Source organism: Hippoglossus stenolepis, chromosome 9 (genome assembly GCF_022539355.2).
Source record: "Hippoglossus stenolepis isolate QCI-W04-F060 chromosome 9, HSTE1.2, whole genome shotgun sequence".
NCBI lineage: Eukaryota > Metazoa > Chordata > Actinopteri > Pleuronectiformes > Pleuronectidae > Hippoglossus > Hippoglossus stenolepis.
In genome coordinates, this window is record NC_061491.1 from 11,531,556 (window position 1) to 11,548,035 (window position 16,480).

At 41.7% G+C, this 16,480-nt stretch overlaps 1 protein-coding gene and 1 long non-coding RNA gene across 2 annotated transcripts in view; one reads left to right on the plus strand and one right to left on the minus strand.

The window, feature by feature from the left end:
• Positions 1-649: 649 nt before the first annotated feature.
• Positions 650-16,480, minus strand: part of LOC118115497 (phosphatidylethanolamine-binding protein 4) — a 52,712-nt gene continuing 36,881 nt past the window's right edge. Inside the window, exons 5-7 of the mRNA XM_035166677.2 lie at positions 9,310-9,355; positions 8,906-9,022; positions 650-2,946 (exon numbers count right to left, since the gene is read on the minus strand). Coding sequence (XP_035022568.2) covers positions 2,855-2,946; positions 8,906-9,022; positions 9,310-9,355 — 255 coding nt within the window. The 3' untranslated portion in view covers positions 650-2,854. The remainder of the gene's footprint in view (positions 2,947-8,905; positions 9,023-9,309; positions 9,356-16,480) is intronic.
• On the plus strand, positions 8,734-10,444 carry LOC118115498. The gene is made up of 3 exons (XR_004697570.2): positions 8,734-8,928; positions 10,021-10,113; positions 10,193-10,444. It is a non-coding gene; the product is annotated as an uncharacterized LOC118115498 (long non-coding RNA).

Here is a 16,480-nt window from a genome sequence, read left to right on the forward strand (position 1 = left end):
ATATATGGGGATTCCATGGAGGCACAGGCTCATTGTAAAGCACAGTGGAAAACTGTCCAGGCAAAGGGAGTTTACAGTATAGTCAAATTAGTTTTGTTTTTCCAAGCTTCATGGGGAAGACTAAAACTCTTGTTCCTTGATTTTATTTAAAGAGATGAAAAGATGAAATGTTTAGTTACACAGTTATACAAACAGTAACTTAACATCCATTATTCAACACCACTTTTTAAAGCAAATACCTCTATTGTTTATTATCACTGTGTATCTTGCAATACTGGCGTCAAGGCAGGAGAAACGTATTCTGATACAGTCGACCCTCATACTAATAATGATGTCCTAATGTGTGCCTAATTTAATATGATCTTATTATTCCCATAGCTGAATTACTGCTGTCAGATCAAGGCCTCAGATGTATTTTTTTTCAGCTTTAATTGAGGCTGACCTGCATCAAATTTAAACCTTATCCAGTGGTTGAAATTAGGTTACAGTAAGGAATATAAGCTTTTCATATTACAACATGCTGCACTATTAGAAAAACATTTACATTACATTTTCTGAGGATCATAACTGCAGTTTTTTTTTCTTCATTTTCATCGCAACATTTTCATATGTAGTTTGCAATAGTTCCAGTAAGATCATTGAGCTTCTCTGCTATTTGTCTGTATACAGACATAGTTTTATTTTTCACAGTTAACAGGAGCGATAACAACGTGCATTTAAGACACAAGGACATTTCAGATACAACAGGAAGAAGGTCACAAGGGGAATTTTAAAATCCTGAGTTTGTTGTTGGTGAAAGTACAAACACATTAAGCAGAGCGTAAATATGCAAACATTTCTTTCTTTCTTGCATGACTTAAATCTCCAGATGGATTGAACTGCACTATGCCGTCAGATTCGCAGAACAATACCAGTCACTATACATCTGTCTGAGGTCACACACACAGGGAGTTAAAATAGGCAAAGTGGTCAGCAGACCATACTGTGGACCTGCATTGAACAGACGTCACGTTGCCACTGCTCACAGCGAGCGATAAACACCAGAGATGCTCTGGTGAAATAAATCTGCATCACTTCTTCAGCTGAGAGAAAGAAAAAGCAGACAGACTCAAGACACCATGCATATTAGATCACTTAGTGCCGGTTAGGCAATTGAATTTATTATACAAATTGCTTTTAATTAATGTAAGTTTGAATAAATTAAGAAAATATTAAATGCCTTTGCCATATCACCAAGGGATGTGAGAGGTAATTTTTTTTCCCAGAGACGGCAATATATTGTTCAACGTTCAACTTCAGCTGTCAGTTTTTTCTTAATCATAATATTTCAACTCTCCTGACATTTGGAGTAAAAATAAACACATTCAAGGAAGCTGAGTGGCAAAATCCAGCTGTTTGGCAGGATATCTCCGAGATATGAAAGAGAGAAAAAAAATGCACATTGTATTTGGAAGTACAAATCTTGGCTTTTAATGGTGTACTGATGGATTCAAGTAGGTGGTTTTTGGAAGAATGCTCTCCCACTTGGCATGCTTCACAATGAGTGTGGAATTATCCTCCACTATGCCAATTGTTAAAAATGTGATTTCATAAGTCAAATAAGATGGGCAAATCAAGGTCAAGAGCGATATTACAACTGACACACACTTCTGTTCAGAGGCGGTGGACTCTCCGACTAACTGTGCGTGTGTGCATTGTTTTGGTTGTTTTGTTTTGTGAACGCAGGCTGCTTTGACTGTTAAGTCGGGGAGGCAAACAAAGCAGATGCAGGACAATTTGATCAATGATCTCCTGGAGTTCATGGAGAGGGCACATAGGGGTTTACCAAGGCTGGCTTAACCACCAAAGGAACAAAAACCTCCATTACCTACTCCTGCCTGGCCCACTGATGAGACACCAAATTAGGGTCAATGAAACCACCAACTAAAGATTGATCATCAGAACATCAAAGTCCCTCATGTAAATCCAGCCTTTTTCAGACATCTGGGGTATTGATACAAACCCCTCCCAGAGGAGAGTTGCTGGTTAGAAACCAATATGCCTCCTGGGGGGTACTCTGACCCACCCTCCACAAAGACCCGTGAAGTCTGAAAAGTATCTCCTTGTGAGCGGGTTGAAAAGTTGAAGTTTTCACACCATCCTCTGCAGACGTACCAGGTGGGATCTCTTATGCAACCATCCAAAGTTCAACACAGGTTCATCATCCCAAAGTTACATTCAAGGACACAGCAGCGTTTAGACAGAGCAGTCTCCTATTTTTACTTAAATCAATCGAGGTCCCGATAGTAGCTCATTGTTTCCGATTGGGGTGAGAGTGGTCAATGGAAATATGATAAACAATTACACAAACAGTAAGTTCCCTCCACCAGAGACACCACAGGCCCTGCAGCCCCTCCCCCCTGCCCTGTCACTCTGCTGAGTATTTTGGTTCAAGTTCCACTGCAGCATCCGGCTCAGTTGCGGTCTCGGTTTCACCTCCCACTTCCTTTTTTTGGCCCTGACGTGTTTCCGCCCCTGAATTAGAATCAACTCTTTCCACAATGAATTGTGATATCAGGCCGTGTTCCTCCTCTCGTTGACGGTGTTTGGAAACTAATAAGAAATCCCCACAATGAGGTCAAAATCTATTTCCCCAACCCCTCGCTCAGGACCACAGGAGGAGAGATACAGGGGTAACATCAAAACACAGCAGCTGGTGCAACACAAAGAGGAAATCTCTTACTAACGCAGCGATAAGATAAGAGGCAGAGAGGGCTGACCTGTTGCAAGCTTGAAGAACTAATGCTGTTAAATTCAGGGAAAGTGGGGTAGCATTATTGTATATCATTGTACTGGCAGATTCCTCTTCCAGGTGTCAGTCTTTGCAGTTTTGGGTGAGAAACTGCAGAGCGGCCACAGGCTCTCCCAGATTAAACCTTGTGACGAAGGCCTGGAGATCCCATTTACCTGTGGGAGCAGGATGACACAGATATTAGTATACTTACAGAGGAGACATTTTATTAAAATTTCAGTATGAGATTGCTTTGCAGATTTTGAAGCACTAGAAAACATGTTTTCATCCTGACGATATTCCACATACATTTAGCACAGTCTACGCGCAGCCTTCGAGGGCATTTCTCATGACCGCTCGGCCCATGTTTCAGGGATCTGAGGCCTAACTGAGGAGCACATGGCTCTGGGATGTGAGTCACTGAGAACAGCACTGCTGAAAATAAAACATGTTGCTGTAATGATGGAGGTGGGAACACAAGGACGTATTGGCAAGAAGATATGATTCAATCGCCTGGACTGTTTTTTTTTCTTTCCTCCCCTTTTAAACAAACACCAGACGGCCATCCGGCTGGTATGACAATATCACTTCTTAGATTTTGACAACCCATGATTCCCTGCAGTTTCCCCTCCCTTTACAAAAAAAAGACAAATTCACAATTATCATTCCAAGGCAACAAAATCATGCGTGCTTTAAGCTCGCAATCTTCAACAGATTATACGGAACTAGTCTCCGTCTGTGCGCAGCCTCACATGTTTCATGTGTTCATAAGACAATGCCTTGCTCCGTAATCCAGGGAATCACTGACGTTCTGGTATTTCCGCATGTGAAGTAATTACATTAACAGCTGCTCAAGAATAGCGTAGGAAAGTTAATCTTTTGAAAGGAAAGCCAACAATTGAAATGGTCCACATCTGTAGAGAGAGAGCGGTCTCACAGACACGGGGTCGAGTCTGCTCCTGGATAGAAACATTACTGCTGCCGACCTCTTGCTGCAGCTGCTTCACAGGCCTATACACCGTCTCTGTTTTCACCATCATGCAGCCACAATTTGAATCCTCCTGCATATCGGAGGAGTTCTGGGGGAAGAAATGCACTTTACCATCAAGTGCACTCACCTACTATCAGTGCTGAAACAAATCAGAAGGTTTAATTTGCGTTTCAGTCAAAATGACTCATTCAAGGCTGCGATATTTCAGGCTTTTTATAGAATATATTATTGCATCCAAATACTATCAAACCTGAGAGTGGAGTATTTATTTGTAAATGTTCAAATTGGGAAAGTTATAAGCACAGCCAAAATTATTACTCAACTATTTTTGGGCTCCTTCAGATCCTCCCTACATGTTTGGCTTGTGAGAGTGACACCTCTGTGTGTCTGGGTTTGCCACGAGGTCAGGTCATGGTTTGGAGCTCAGCTGGGAAAGAGGATGAATAATAACTGGGAGATGAGCAGATGAGTACCTGGGCCTCCCCTCGTCCTCTCTGTGAATGAGGATTGCTCGCAGAGAGGGCTCCAATAATCGAGTGAGGGCAATGAAGTCAAGTGACCTGTCTGCAGGATAGGGCATGGCCCCGTGGCCCCTCTGGCCTGTGCTTTAGAGGAACATAATGCACCGCCTCTGCAGTATCCCAGAATTCACTGCATGTCCAGAAAAAGGTCACCCCTCAGAGGCAGCGTTTTATAGGAAGCTGAGGGGTGAGGCAGCTGGTGGACAATAAACTTTACACTGGGATATAGTTCATATCGAGTCTTGTGGTAGATTTGACACTCATTTAAATCCTCAGACTTCCTATTCCCCTGTTCATGCAAAAAACCTACCTTATTATAGTGTCAGGCCAAAAAATATCACACTGAGGATCATTTTATTGTACAATAACGATCATGTGAAGAGTCAACACCAGGCGATGCTTGTAAGACTTTACGCACATAATCCTGTCTAAAGCCGTGCAACCGTTGGGCACCATCCAAAAAGAGGCAAATTCCCAATATCTGGTGCCATCACACTGACTGGGACCCTGCAAATGCCTAGACTTACAAGTGACCTTAAAATAGGCTGGTGTGTGTTTGTAGTGCAGCGACGCGTTTCCGCCTCTCCCATCTGCCTGCTCATGGAAAGGACAGATAGTGTGGGACCTGAGGGCGATGTTAAAGTCTTCCTGCCTCCCCTTTTGTTTCCACCTTGCTTCTCTATCTGGGTATGGCAAGAAGATCAGGACTGCTGTGAGGTGAAACAGAGCTGCTACATTTAGTGGTGTGGGCGGTGTCCCTGTTAAACCTTTTATAGTGTCTCAGAAACGCTCAAAACCAAGTCATCCTGTTCATTTTGCAGCAGAGTAACAGGAGCCGTATCAGGTTAGGAGCCTCGCTGAGTCTCTTTGCATAAGATTCATATTAAAGCTAATGCAGCGTCTAATTTCATGAGAGGGGAAAACTGTTAGCGGGCGTCAGGGGTCAGCCACAGAACAGAGCCTCAGAGATGCCTCAGATGCTGTGCTGTGGAGGGACCTGAGTCGTTTGGCTGCCGATGTCACAGCTCATAGCCTGCTGTCAGTTTAGCAGCCTACGTTGTTAACAAATGCTGTCGCCCTGCTGTTAAAGAGATGTGTTGAATAATATTTAGTTAGTAGTCTTCAGAGTAAATGTTTTCATGTTTGACCTTCACTTCCATTGGAATACTTGTTCAATTACAGGGTACACATTAAATAAGGGCTGTTTGTAAAAGACTATTACGATTTTAATTAATTACTGTGCCTATTCTTTATTAATTGATTAATTAGTCAAATATTTGTATTTAACTGTCTGTGAAAGAAAAGCAACAACTTTTTGGGAAAACAGAGAATTGGCATTATACAGAAATGACCTGAACAATTAACCTGTTGTCAGAATTGTTGCAGGTTAGTTTTCTGTCAACCAAATATTCCTCTAATTGATTCATCAATTAATGATTCAGTGACATTTTTTTAGAAAATGTCCATCATAATTATTTTTTCCTACTTCGAACAGTGCAAAACGGAAAGACAAAGAAAAACAGCATAACAGAGAAGAAATATTTTATCTTTGCTATTAAAAAGTAATGTAAATGATTAATTGATTATTTTCTAACCAATACATTCATTGTTGTTTTGACTTTGAAGACTGATTATTAAAAAAAAAAAAACACTATGACCCTGAGTATGTGAAGTTAAACATAAATCCCAGAACTTTTACTCTCGACCTGACAAGTGTCTGTTGAAGTGAGCGAGGAAAAAACAGAGCCAGCTAAAATCAATCACGTCAAAGTGTTCCTTAAAGGCAGCCGACTCCTGGCTGAAACTCAGGCCTGCTGTAGCAACCAAATCCTGGCTCTCTTGACTCCACGCAGCTCTGATTAATGGTAGAGGCTGTGGGTGGGTGGTAGACATGGATCTGCCCATTACCACACTGCAACATTGCAAATGACTTCAATTACTGTGGAGTGTGCTGAGCTGGCAGTAGGGGCTCGAGGAGGCAAGATGAGCAACGTGCACCATCCAGAAGCTAACTCCGCTGTGATCCATTCACTCACAAAAATGTGATCCTCACACACATCCTCTCCCCCGTAATTTATCAGGAGAAAAAATGAGCAAGAATGACGATTTGGATCCTTTTTTCATTTTCAACTCTCAAATTTTTAGCCAATATGTTTTGATGGAGTTTTTCTTGTTTTCATCACATTTTTGTTTGGGCTCAGCCTGTATCTGTCGAGGTCCAAGTCAGGGGACAGAGGGCTGGATATGTGAGCGGCGTATGTGCAAACGACTGTGTAGGCTGCAACAACACGAGATGGCCTCTCTCAAGGCCTTAGTGTGTCCCTCCCCGGCATTGTAACACTGTTTCCCTTGACAAACTGACTCGGCGGCACTCAACAGTAGCAGGACATACTGAGGGCTTGCCAAGTGGCTGACAAGTATCACGAGGGCCTGTGTGCCCACGCTTGCCCCCCACCCTGGCACAGGGACAGCCTCCATTCAGGGACACCCTTCCTGAGCCAGAGCAATGGGGGATTCCCTACGATCACGCCCCTGTGCCCGACGCCAAGAGCGCAGCCCCCCTGTAGTTCCCTATGAAACAAACCAGCTGTCGCCATCAGTTCACTGACCCACATTCATAACCTTAACACCGGAGACACCGCAGCCCCGACCCACCTCTCATTGTTCATCGCTTAGGTGACGGCCAGAGATGAAAAGAAAAAAGACGACAAATCTGCGCTGAAATTGAGTCAATGGCTGCACTACTGGAAGTGGAAAACGATCATTAGGAGTCTCCCACCCACGACTAAATGCTCTCCCTTCGCAAATCACATCAATTAATGTCATGGGCTATGAGAAATGCTCTCTGTGTCATACCACATGGAGGGAGGACAGACGCTAATAAGTGAACATACTTAACGGAGGAGGTGGGGAGACATGGGATTCCCCCTGTTCCTCTTGTGCCTGTGCAGGAATAACACGCTCGCAGCCTAGTTGAGGCCGGCGATGATACAACAGGTACACCGGAGATCTCAGCCAAAGCCATGTGATGACTGTAAAATCAAATACTGTTCCAAACCACAACTAGGCTCTCATCCTTAATATTTCACCCAGCGTTTCCATTACAAGGCCGGTTATTCTCTCCTGAATTGACCCATCGAATGAAGCATCTGATTTTCATGAGGGAATTTCTTTAATTTCATTTCCCTTGAATGCAGAGAACAGTTTGCAGGAGAGAGGAAGCGCTACAGCGGTAGTGAAAGTCACCCAGCAGATTAAGGATGGGTGGATCCACACAGATCAACTGCTTCATAATGTGGAGGAAATGTTTGTATTTGAGCTGCAGCAGGGAATTAGTATGCACCATTTTATTTGGTGCAAAAACTATATTAAAATATTCAAAATAGCAGGTTGTTATTCATGCTGTTATTTCTTCATCTTAACCAGCTCTGACACAGAGAATACCCAAACAATGTGATAAGTCTTCATCTCATCTTCCCCAAATAGGAGTTCAGATAAGGAAATGTCCTTTTTTTCCCCAGACGTTTCAACATCAAACAGACTTGAGCCTAATGTGTGTGGATTGTTTGCTGACATAGCTGTCAAAAACTTCAAACAGCAGAGACTGGCAGCTCCACACGTTCGCGGCCGCAGCTCATGAAGTCTCAAAACGCAGCGGTCTCCGCTCAAATCACAGGTTGTGGCCCGACAAGAACAGACAGACGGGCACGCCTCCTGCGAGGTGCTGCACTGTGCATCCAAATTCAGTTGCCCACCTTCTCGATACCTTTCTTCAGGGGGGGAGGAAAAGTCAGAAATCCTGAAGTATAAACAGAACAATACCTGCTTTCTGCGAGACAAACTAACAGAGAGGCAAACTAAGAAAACGATCGGGTGATATTATAAGTGACTGCACGTCTATCATCACGGTGGATAAGAATTTAAGGCAGAGTTTAACAACATGTAGTTAGGCACACTCGTGCAGGTATGCGTGGGAGATACTCGTCTTGACCCTACAGGCACTTACTCACTAACCTCATTAACATTTCCCTTGTCAAGTTCAAGCACTTTGAGAAAATGATCTTCCTAAAGCAACCCCACTATGCTCAGATGAAATGCTGATAATTGTTTGGGAATTGCGCATAATGACATTTGTCTGGACAAATACAGCCTCGAACCACATGGACTTAAACATGGTTAGATTGTGTCTGGCTGCAGTGTCATGGGACATTATATACTGATATTTAAAATCACAAATAATCTGAGCTTCCTTTGAATCAGCAATGAATTTTTTTTAATCTGACATGGTAAAATTTCATTCTAAATAAGTCCACTCTAACAAATGAGGCAATAACGACACCAGTCTAATGTTGTAAAATGTCAAAACTTTGTGTATGTGAGGAAGTGAAATAATCATCTATCTAACGCTTAGAAAAAATACCTGCAACAGAATCTCTGAAGGTTCAAAAAACACAAAACCTAAAACCACAAAAACCAATAACGTGGTTAATTTGAGAGAACATTTTCAGGTCTACAGTTTCAATACCTCTATGCTGATTCAACACCTAACTACTGGCTGCTGTTGTGTTGATCAGTGCAGGTATATGACAAAAGTGGTCTGAACTCGAGGAGTCGTGTGGTTACCGCGGGACGAGTTTTCCTGTGGGGTGAGTGACACTGATGCTTCTGGAGGCTGCTCAAACAACATGAACTGGTAACGATGAAAACCAGACTTCTGAGGCGGGGTCGGTGGATGATAGTCTGCAAAGGAAACACTGAATGAGTAGAGCTGTGACTGGTGACTGATACCACCAAGCATTAGATATGATTAACACAAATATAAACTCATGGGTTAATTCTTTGATGTTAAAATTATTTCCATTGTAAAAAGGTTTCTACAAATGTATGACTCAAAACACGGTCAAACATCCAGATTATTATTTTTAGATAATCTTCTTTAATCAATACCTCAAGACGGTAGCTGCTACTGTAGTGAAATAAACTAAGTAAGGTTATAAAATGAATGGTCCATTGAAAACCATAGTCACCAGTGAGGGTGGTTCCATGTGTCTGTCCACTCTGGAGAGCATCCCCCTGTTAATTCAGACAGAGTCAGTCAGACAAAGTGTTTGGGAGATTTAAGGGACAGTTAGTGAGTTCACTTCTGCGCCAAACCTCACAATTGATTAAAAAGGACCATAAAGACCCAATAGTTTGGTAAAGAGACAGCACGGTGGGCCGTCACAGTTCTTCCTACAGCACACCCACCCACTGTAACCAGAGACAGGATCGAGAGGCAGATTACTCTTCAAGCCAATTTTACTGGGAGCTAATTTTCTTTCAATCTAACCTGCTCAATTCTCACTAAGCAGACACATATTGTTACAGCAAGAGATTTCAGCAAATAGATTCAATACACCTTGAGGTATATAATATTTTTTGTATTTAATCTAAAAAAAACATTATATTAAGATTACATTAAGCTCCAAGCTCCACTACAGAAGTCCATCAAAATGATTAAAATATGTTTACGTTAAACATAAGACAATTAGAATATATTGTCTGGGAATTATCCACAGAGTGAATTTCCAGGTAGCAACTTCCCATATTATTAATCCGTCGCCTAGAAACAGAAAAGCAGATATTTTTCATGTATTTTCAAATGTATATTTGTCAGATTTAACTCCTTCATCCCCAGGAAGCACAGAGTCAAGGACTTCACTGTGCAAGTTGTTCAAACACAAGTGTTTGTTTAACAGACTCGGCTGCTCTCTACAAGACGGCTGCGTCCTCGAGTGGGAGGAAAATGACTGAATATCTGTGTCTGTGAAATAGCCCAAAACCCACTTGAGGTAAGAATGGAAGTCCCCATCGCAGGCATCAAATATCTGGTCCCAGCACCTACTCCTATTCTCTTTTCTGCACACACAGGCGCCCCCCACAGGAGGACAGAGGTACTGTGTTACTGGACAGCATACAAAGACAAAGGACAAGCAGGACAAGGAGTGTTTCTCTCATCTCCTTGAAGTCTTAAGCAGAGATCTCACTTTTGTTTAGTGACAAATAAATAACATACTGGTTTTAAACTGTATTTGTCCTGTACAAAATGCAACAATGGTATTTTGTAGAGGGAGATGAATTTGGTGCTGTACATAGTGCCAATTAAAATGTGTTTATAAGCAAGTAGTGTGTCTGTAATTTTATGCCAGAATTACTGAGATGCAATGTTGATGTTACATTGCATTTATTAATATCAGTTTTATGATTTATAAAAAAGCAGCACTAGTAGAGCATGCGTGGCCCCTATTGTGCAGGATCTTATCTTGAATCATGTAACTGCTGTTTGGGAGGTTTAACAATCAAAGTATTAGAAAGCACAGCAGCAGTGTTTACTCAGACTGATACGATTCAGAGGATTAGTTTCAACTGTATCTTCAGCCACTGATGAGTGAGAAAAAAAGCTTTATTTAGAAATAGCGAGAGTCCTGCAGCATGCAGGATCCAAACCCATTGCCATAGCAACAGGTAGTCAACATTTGAGCGTGCAACATTTTACCACATCTTAATGCTCGGCTCTCGCTCATTCTCCACGGCGCCCTGTGCCCTTTTAATTTCATTACAATGCACAGAGTAAAAACAACAATAAGTGAATGCAATATTAAAATTCAGCCAAACAATAAAAGACAAGTAAATCATGTGCAGAGTTCTCATACAGTAGAATCACATTTATTAATCTAAGAAATCACAATCTTTTGTAGTTGTGGTGGTTTATCTATGCATGCAGAGCAGAGCTGGTGTCACAGTCGTTGTGACAGGGCAGGACAGTGTCGAGGTTACTGATGCTCACTGGGGAGTGACGGACCTGCTCACACTAATCTACAGGACATTCTCACATGGTGGGCGTCCTCCCTCAGGGACGCTGATGTGGGGGTGGGGCACAGAGCAGGTAAAGTTCTGACAACTAAATGATTGACAGTCGCTCGCTCACTTAATTGTGTTTGTAAAGAAAGGTTCAGCTGAACGTGATGGTTTTCACATGTGTATTTAATAAAAAAACAAGTTTTCTAACTCATGTTAATTTAAAAAACAAAAACAAAAGGCAACAATGGCATGTAGTGAAAGTAAAACATAATTTGTCAGGGATAAATTCATCAGTTTCACCTGATTAACTTCATGTAATGTCTCTCAGCCCAGTTGAACGATTTCCTTGTTAACCATCCATGAAATTAGAGCTGTAATACATTTATAAGGCTCACACCGATGAGCCGATAAACAAACACTGGTAATTTTAAATACAGTTAATTACATTAATTCAATTTTGAACACTGACATTTCTACATAGCAAATCTATAAGGTTGATGTTTGTCAAAAACCTTGCTTAGTTTATTTACTACATCTGACTTTAAGCAAGTATAACTATAAAATATGAATAAAATGTCTGTTGACCGCAGACACAACTAAAGTCAATGAAACCTGATGGATAAATACAATTATATTTATTAATAACAGGTAACTGATATATAATCATACATTATTGTTTAAGGACAATGTAATGAAGGCTTTAGAAGAAAAACATGATGTATTGCAAGTGTGTTGATTCTTTGTTACTTTCTCTATTCTCCAGTACAATGTACGATTCTGCACTATGTCTCTGAACAGTTTCTATATATACCTCATCTATAAGCAGATATACTTTTGGACTCTGACATCAACCTAAAGATCAAAGCAATATTACATTACACAGATGTCAGAGAAACCTGTGGTTTGGTCTTCTGTTGTGCACAATATGTTTACTCATAATCCAAATTTGAAGCATGCAGCTAATTCAATCAGAACAAAACAAGTGATGTATAGAGCCGTCCGCGCTATTTGTTTCTGTAAGACATTAATTCAAATATCAAAACCAGAATATTTACTAGACAGACCAACAGAGTACTCACAGCCACTGTGTCAGTGTTTCAACAGTTGGACATTTTCAAGTTATTCCATTTCAACAGCTGAAAGTTGAAAAAGACTAGAAATGGCCTCATTATCTCAGCAGTTACAGGAACACCGTATCAATGTTTCGGTGTAGATATTTACCTTTTAAATATATATCCATGAATATCACACATCATGTAATGTGTTATATGTTCAATCATTCATTGTAAACAATACCACCTTCTACTACTTGTGCATTGAAGACTTCTGCAAAAGGCATATTTTCAAGAGCTGAGAAAGATATTTGTAATTTAATCTTCTAATGTGACGGGTATGGAACTGACTATGAAAACTACAAACATTTTAAAAATTGTATTGGTTCATATTGAAGGAAATGATATTACCAGGGTCACATAAGAATGTTCTGCAATTAAAAAGACAGAGAACACTTAAGTTTAAAACACTTTTGCAGTAACATCAGTACTACACTTAGTGACGACACTGACCCTTGTGCAAAGGAATCATTTGAATAAATGTTTTATAATTTACTGTGAGTGCAGACGGCATCTATTATAGTTGATACCTCCCACCAAAGCATAAACCCTGACAAATCTCAACTGTTTTTCCAGGACGACAACATGGACATTTTGTCATCATCAGTCAGTGCTTGGAGAAGTATGGAAATAATTTCATGTATAGATACCATAAATAAACATTTAATAAACATAGCATTAAATAAATTACCTGGATGTTATGGAAGAGATATTTAGTCAAATGAAATGTGAGTACACTTTGCATTCTCATACTAGGGGAATACCCTATTTCTTGTAGCTGTGACAGTGAATCACACAGTGTGGGAGAAGCACAAACTGACAGAGATATAAACACTGAACGTGTCAACATGGCAGTTTATTATTTTACATATTTAGCACGGAAGAATAAAGAAACTCTGAAGCATAAAGGTGTTGAATAAGAACCAGTGGACAGGAGAGGGAGAGGGTGTAGTGAGTAGGGTTAGGGGACCGGAGTTGATGACACCACAACAAGAAACATGTCTTAAATGACCCATGAAAATGACAAAGAGCCTATAACCTGTTGTATGGCCAACCAGGACCTCTGATCTGCCTGTGGGGGGCAGTAATGGAAAACAGCATTAGGGTCCCAAGTACAAAAATGACCACACGATCTGCTGATGAAATATATCATCCATCGCTTGTTTATGAATTTCCACAGCAGATCTCTTCAGGTTGTGTAAACTGTTTGAATGTGGGAGCTACTCAGCCTTCAGATAGCAGATCTAACTTATCTAAGTCCAGCTGTGGTGTTACAACACTTCATCCTGCCTCTTCTGTTCAGCGTAGCCCAGCTTGCCTGCATGTTTTACTGACTCTCTCACACTCTGACTCAGACAAAAAAGCAGAAAGGATCCCAAACAACCTACACGTTATGAGCAATGAATAATTCTGAAATCTGGGAAAAAAAGCTACGCAGCAGAGCTTTTTCTGTGGGTCACGCAATAGCCTGACACTCCAACCACTGATATTCTGTCTCTGTTCTGAGCAAAGCACAACCAAGGCTGCTCCCGAGCAGCTTTTTCACCACACTACACATAATGAATCAGAATTAGTTCAGAGTTGATAGCAGCGTTATTACCATCCTGAAATTGTATAAAAGGATAATTGATGGGACACTGATACGCCTCCTGTGGCAAACAAAAACAACTGAAGAAATCACCTGTTAATCAATGTTTAAAAATGTATCCTAATAGTATCTCTGAATTGTTAATGTCTCCAGGCCTGAGAGGAGAAGATGAGCCGTGTGTTTGTGTAACGTGTCTACATAACTTCCGCTAGGAATCCTCTGACAAGACCCAATAGGTAGGAGTGTGTGAGGAGGTGGTGGGTGGGTGCAGGGGTGCGGTTTCACCAGGAATACCCACTTGCCCAGCAACCCTTCTACTTCTCTGTGTGGGTGCGTGCTTCCCTTTGTCAGCAAGAGTTACTCATGCACCTACTTGTGTATCCACCGCTTTCCTCCCCCTCCTTGCACACCCTGTAAACCCACACCTACGACAATCAGCACCCACGTCCTTATAATGCAGTTCTGTGAGCATCATTCTCCCTTTTACTTGCAGTCAGGCTAACAGACGGGGAGAGAGAGCATGACAGATGGTGTTCACAGCTCTATTTCTGAGGATGGACTTGTACCGCCACAGCCACCCCTCCCCCCTCGCCTATTCCACTCAAGCCAAGTGCTTATGACTGCCTGCTCATCTTCGCCTCAGTAATCAGCCCATTCATTTGCAGGGTTATTGTGAATTAAAAGTCTGTGTCTCACGAGGAACCTCACGGTTTACAGGTTAAACACTGTTATTCTTTGGAGGAGATAAACATGCTACTTGGAGACTGGGAGACTCAAGTTATGTTGATGAAGGGAAAACATTGAATTTCTCTTCTGTTACAGGGATTAATTTGACACTTAAAATCATCAGTGGTGACAAGAGTCTCATGTCCAATAAGTGAAAAGAAACCAGCAAGATCACCTCACTTTTGACTTTATCTGACAAATCTGATTAGATTAAGTCATATTGGATGGACTATATACTTTTTACACGGTATGTGCCACTAATCAGGGAAAACACTTTGCTCGGTTCAGGTTCAGACACAAAATTGCTGCCTGAGCTGCACACTCCATTGTACCATACCTGTGCCACCCCTCCTAAAACTGAAGGACATAGTCTCTGCTAACCTTCAACAGACTCTGGAGCAGTGGTGGAAATAGTATTTTTCTAAATCAGGCACCACAATTTACGCAGAGGGGCCAATTATATGTCCAACATCCATGCACAATTCCTGATTCAGTAAGGTGCACATTTAAGTTACTCCGTGTTTGCTGTAGCTTTGAGCACAGCCATGCATCAGTGAATCTATTTTGAAAATTGTTCCTTGTTCAGCCACAAAAAAATCCTTAACAAATTGTCATATTTATTGTAAGTATTGTTAGTAAGGGATCAGTTCATTTAATAAAAAAGATTGCTCACAGGACAGGGGCACTTCAGAGGCCAATCATATTTCAGCTGCCCCCCTTGTCCCACCCCTGCATCCGCCCCTACGCTGGAGGTAAGCAAGCATAATTAAGCAAGTGGATTTGGTGGTCAGACATTGAATGGAAGAGCCACACTCTTCAGCTCTTGCTGCCACATCATGCTCAGGCCACAGGCCACTAAGGATTCATTACTGGTCTGCGAGGCTCCTTCCAAATTCAGTGTCTCTCCTATACTCCCAGCTGGAGCAGGTCCCTGTGGTTTCCCAACTTTTCTAGTTGACCTTCAAAGATCTCAGAAGAACTTGTCAACTTCTGGCAGGTTTGACATGAGCTGTTATGATGTGTAAAGACTGCATACAGCTGCAGACAAGCGTGCAACCTAGTTATCTTGGTCCACAACGGTCACCTGGGCAATGTGAAAGTGAGCTGAACTGGTGACCTGGCCACGTCTCTCTGTGGAGACAACCTGCAGTGTCACAGACATCGTAGACCTCCTTTGTGCTTTTCTGAAAAATGGCTCCATCGTTTTAACTGCAAACACAGGTGCACCACATTCCTCCACTGAAACCTCTCTGCTGCTCCTTAAATGCTCATCATTAGCCTATATGTCACAGTTAGCTGGTTAACTGTTGCTAACTGTTGCCTCTCAGATAGTTCAAGCCACCCAGAGGCCCAAATCAGGTCTCAACATCCATCTCAGGTGATGTCATCACAAGTGGACAGCTCCAGGTACATCTGTTCACACCTGGCACAACGACATGTGATCAGACCTCAATTCCCTGGCCTATATGCAAAAAATTGCTAATATCATTTCTGTTTGCATAGACCAAATCATGTTGTTTTTAACCAGTCTGACAGACATTTTCACAACAGCAACAAATCCTCTGCATTATTCAGGTGAGGGGTGGTGCAGCCGGGTGCAGCAGGCAGAGGCAGGAAGTGACGTATTAACTCTGCTGCGGAGATCATGTGATTTTGTTTACAGCACATCAACACCCTAACACCGTATGAGAAACGCTGAGAAGTGTGAACATATTTTTTGGTTAATTATGAAACTGTAGCAGGTCAGAGGCTGTAGCTGAGAAGGCGGCCTTTCATTGTGGCCCAGAATGCATTGCGTTCACACAGCTAAAAGAATGTGCTCTGATTGGATAAGAAGTGTATCGTCAATGCATCTTGGGTGTGTTCATACCTGTGCTTAGAGCTGTCCACTTGAGATCGGATCACACGAGACAAATATTAGCATCAGGTCTG